The sequence below is a fragment of the Morone saxatilis genome, unplaced genomic scaffold (assembly GCF_004916995.1).
Source record: "Morone saxatilis isolate NCDOM2014 unplaced genomic scaffold, NCSU_SB_2.0 Contig22, whole genome shotgun sequence".
NCBI classification, from domain to species: domain Eukaryota; kingdom Metazoa; phylum Chordata; class Actinopteri; family Moronidae; genus Morone; species Morone saxatilis.
Window position 1 is genome coordinate 798,741 of NW_023339785.1, and position 5,072 is coordinate 803,812.

General features: G+C 46.9%; 1 protein-coding gene across 1 annotated transcript; it reads left to right on the top strand.

Moving 5' to 3' along the window:
• Nucleotides 1-2,652: 2,652 nt before the first annotated feature.
• nocta (nocturnin a) lies at nucleotides 2,653-5,072 on the top strand (the record flags this gene model as incomplete). Its single annotated transcript, XM_035669881.1, is given in 2 exon segments — nucleotides 2,653-2,937; nucleotides 3,586-5,072. Coding segments are annotated over 2 exon segments (1,232 nt in total), but the record flags the coding sequence as incomplete, so codon positions are not given.

Genomic DNA, 5,072 nt, shown 5'->3' on the forward strand with positions numbered 1-5,072 from the left:
TTCTTCTTCATCTTGCTTTTACCTTCTAAAGGTGCTTAATGAGAAAGGAAGGAAGGAAACAGTCAGCATCTCTCATCATTATGGCGACGGTGACAAAGAAGCAAGCTTATTGGTCCTCCAGTCTCTCCCTCTCTCCCTCTCTCTGTCTGAGACAGGCTTACTGTGTCTCCCAGCTCTAGAGGTCATTCTGTCACCCAGTGAGTGAGCAAGGGGGAGGGAGGGGCGGGAAGGGATGATTCAGACAGACACACCGGAGGACGAGACAGATAAAGGATGAGTCACAGCATAGACAGAGAGAGGGAGAGGGATTCAGCTACGTAAAGGAAGAAGATAAAAGGGAAGAGGGCAGGAGTGAAAGACACAGACACAGAGGAGCGCAGGGAGACGAGGGAGGAGAGCATCTGAGCAGACATGGAGGCCATTGGTAAGACACACAGTTCCATACAGTGACTGGAGCAGCAGAACAGCAGTAAGGAGGTAAAGGGAGGGCTCCACTGTGTGACATGGTTCTGCTGTCAGAGCCCTGAACCAGAGCAGGGACCCTACAACCTGTCTATACTGTAAAACCATGTAGTCTAGCATCAGACCACTCGCCTTACAGTTGAGCTGCACCTAGGGCTGCAACTAACCATTATTTTCATTAGCAATTCATCCGTCAATCATTTTCTCAAGTAATTCATTGGTTGTTTGGTCCATTAAATGTCCAGAAATGGTGAAAATGTTGATCAGTATTTCCCACAGCCCGAGGTGACATCCTCAAACGTCTTTTGTCCATAACCCATGATATTGGAAACAGTGTTTTTCAAATGGGGCACGCGTACCCCTAGGGGGAGGTACTGCAGGGGGACGTAAGATTTAAACAAAAAAATAGGAATCATGTGTAATTCCTAAACTAATGAGTTTTAGGAATGAGAGTTTAATAAAAAATTGACTGCAAGTTTGAGCAACCTCATTTTATATTCAGTATCTGTCTGCCTGACAGAGAATGACAAAGATCCTGAAGCAAGAGCCGTGTTTCTCACTGAACTGTAAATGCAACTTATCGAGAAGAAGCGCTTCAGTGCAACCTCAGTGCCGTCTTACTGCATAATGATGACATCATGAACTTAGTGATGGATTCTAAACATTTGAAAGTGCTCTTCAGTTATAAATCAGACACTGATGGTGCAGTGCTGGTTTGTACCTCTTTATATTGGCTTTTTTATTTCTACCAAAAATGTTTTGCTCTGTTCAGAGGGTACGCAGCTGAAAAAACCACTGTCACAGAGGACTAAAGAAATCAGAACATTTTATTCATTTTAGAAGATGAAAAAAGATGAATTTGGACATTTCTTCTTAAAATGACTCAAAACTATGAATTGAATTAATTTAATAGTTCCCGACTAATTCAATGAATGGTTGCAGCTCTACCTTCAGTTTCTCTGGATGTTTTAGGCCATAGTGGTTAGGGCATTTTTTTACTATTCAACCACAGCCAATGTCTTCCTCTCGTCTCCAATTACAGATCATGTGAACGGCTATTACATTAGAATTTCTGAAAGCCTGTTGTCAAGTCTGAGAGGTTTTCCAAGGCATCAAATGACTGAATGTCATTCACCTCAGCCATTAAACTGGACCCTTTTGTTTAATTCACATGGCTTTTCAAAGGAGGACAGATCATTGTTTAGTAGTCTTCTATAAATGACAGTGTAATGTAGCTTGTATTGCCCGGTCTTAGTTACACAGAGGATGTTCTCTGTCTCGTCTGTTGGAGCTATCTCTCCTCTCGTCTGACGGAGCAGTCAGATACAGCTGTCTCTGTACAATCTTAAAGACTGAGCCACCAACTCAACCCTTGACTAAAGCCACTCTGATAATACGGCTGATAATGTCTCTTCAGAATGAGACAGATGAAGTCAGTGTGCTTTCCTACCTCTGCATGTTCTGGGCTGTTGGACTGTTTGTTGTCTCACTGTCAGCACTTCAGTGAGTGCTCTGAACAAATGTTTAGTCAGTATGTTCTTAAACTTGTGACAGCATCCAAACCTTTGTCCTGTCTACAGAACCGACTGCTGACATGTCTGTGTTTATGTTGGCAGTTCAGTGGTTTTCACACAGCCCATCTTGCTGTCTGCGAGTCTGTGTGGGATAAAACCATGGCACCTTCCACTGACTGGCTTCATCTGGCTACAGATCTAAAACCATGTCACAAATAGGCCTTTTCCACCAATAGGGAACCAGCTTCGTTCCGGTTCAACCAACAACCTTCCGCTCTCTAGACGGCTTTCTTGATCAATCCCATTTCCTTGTCCTTCCTCAGTGCCTTATGGGTAGTGTGACATAGCATAAAAATGGTAAATGGTAAATGGACCTGTACTTGTATAGCGCCTTTACCTTTAAAAATGGTACTGAAAACAGGCAAAGTAGGTTTTCAGAACTCCAAAATTCTAGTGAGGATCCGCAGACAGTCAGCCTCAGCACTTCTAAAAGAAGAACACTGCTGCGAGTTCTTACGACAGAACACAGTTTCCTCTTATAAAGGAAAGGTTGAATTCATAAGCAATAAAAACACTTGCTCAAGTCCGTACACTGGTTTTGCTGATTCCATCTTTCTGGGTGTGGTCCCAGCTTATGGTGGTAACACATGTTCCTCCCATGTTTCCTCTCCATCAGTTTGTCCAATGGGTGGCAGCAGTAGCAGCAGCAGGTTGTTTGGTACACTGGCCCAGCCACTGAACAGCGCCCCCTTGGCCCAACCAGACCCATACCTGGAGGACACCCCAGACCAGGACCCGGCTGAGATCGACCCGGACCAGCTGCTCAGAGAGTGCGAGGAGGCCCTGCAGAGACGTCCGGCCCGGCCACATCGGGATCTGGTCTATCCCACCGGCATTGCGCCCTGCCGCCACAAGCACAACCCCCCCGTACGGATTATGCAGTGGAATATACTTGCACAAGGTGAGACTACTCTGAGTAAACCATACATTTGTGAAGAATCCAGTTTGCTTTGGTTCACACATGAAGTGTAATAACGTTGGTCCATCAGCAGGACACAAGTTCAACCTAAGATAAGATGTTCCTCTAACGATCCACTAGGAGAAATTCATTCAGAAGACTAGAAATGAAAGTATAGACACTATGCAATCCACTAAGCAGCTGTTTCTGAATCTGTTATTCCATCATTTATGACCAAATACCATACTTCTTTTATGCAGCCAATGGAGCTCCCCCTGCTGGCCATTAGAACCCAGAAGCTCTGTGTTTAAAAACCTGCATTCTATGTAAAGGCCAGCAGGGGGAGCTCTATTAGCTGCAATACAAAACGATACCATGCAGTCTAATGGAGAGACTTCTCACTGGATGTATGAGCTCAGTCAACAGTTTCCTGATGACTTTCAGTTTCTTCCATATCATGCCAGATGCTTTCATTAAACCCAAGTCAAACAGGTACCCATAAAGCCCAGGGGGACGCTTCAGGGGCGGCGGCGTGTACTCCACAAACCAGTGGGTGACAATAGGTTCCCACTTGGCCCAAGTACAGCCTCACAGAGCTGACAGGTTGTTGTGGTTTGGTATAATCACTGATCTCTCTCTTCTCGTTTCCAGCTCTTGGTGAGGGGAAAGACGGGTTTATCCGCTGTCCACTGGATGCTCTCAACTGGCAGGAAAGGAAATACCTGATCCTGGAGGAGATCCTCACCTACCGCCCCGACATTGTGTGTCTACAGGAAGTGGACCACTACTATGACACTTTCCAGCCAATCATGGCCAGCCTGGGTTACCACGGCACCTTCCTGGCCAAACCCTGGTCTCCCTGTCTGGACGTAGAGCAGAATAACGGTCCTGACGGCTGCGCTCTGTTTTACCGCCGCTCCCGCTTCTCCCTCCAGGCTACCTCTCACCTGCGGCTGTCGGCCATGATGCTGCCCACCAACCAAGTGGCCATCGTCCAGACGCTGGACTGCCAGGTAACGGGCCGCCGGCTGTGCGTGGCCGTCACCCATCTCAAAGCTCGTAGCGGCTGGGAGAGGTTGCGGAGCGCACAAGGCGCCGACCTACTGCAAAGTTTACGCAGCATAACGTCCCGAGGTGGCAGCAGCCAGAGCGAGGCAGCCTCGGCCAGTGCGCCTTTAGTAGTGTGTGGGGACTTTAACGCAGAGCCCTCGGAGGACGTGTACCGCCGCTTCAGCTCCTCCCCCCTCGGCCTGAACTCTGCATACAAGCTGCTGAGCTCTGACGGACAGACGGAGCCGGCCTATACCACATGGAAGATCCGCCCCTCTGGAGAGAGCTGCAGCACTCTGGACTACATCTGGTATACCCACGATGCTTTGAGCGTGGAGTGCCTGTTGGACATTCCCACAGAGGAGCAGATCGGCCCAGACCGCCTCCCCTCCTACCACTACCCCTCCGACCATCTATCACTGCTCTGTGACATCAGCTTCAGGGAGGAGGCGCACAGACTGAGGCTGACCGCCAGTCACAGCAGCCCTGGACCAATAGGAGGGCTGGGTGAGTGGACCGCTAGAAACAACACTGAACCCTTACTGTAAAGCAGGGGGACAGCGTCTGCTGCTTTGGGTTGGCTCATTCTGAAGCACATTGACGGCGGGACCAGTGAAACCTGATTGGAACGTGAATAATATGAGACAGACACAAAGCCACCAAGCTGGTTCACTTTCTCTAATGGTATTTTAGAGATCGTCAGAATGGACATCACCTCTGCTGGAAAAACAAATGGAGTTTGAAGTTTGGATTTGATTCAGTTGAAGTTCAGCTGAAATGGCAGCTAAGGGCTTCATCTGCCGAAGTTCCTGGAAGCCAGCTGTGGTTATTTATTGTTTCCAATGCGCACATAAGATTATTATCACTTAATGTTATTAAATGATTCTTTCTACTTTCTGTCAGTGGGTTAGACCATAATCAACATCTTTTCCTATTGTGTTTTAAAATAAGTGATTTTGCTTTGAAGTAATCCTGGATGGTTCTTCAGTTTGACATTGGTAATCATGACAGTGTTGTTGCTGTGATTACATTAAACAGGAGATATGTTCATGTTAATATATATAATAAAGTCATTATTTGTACTCTTA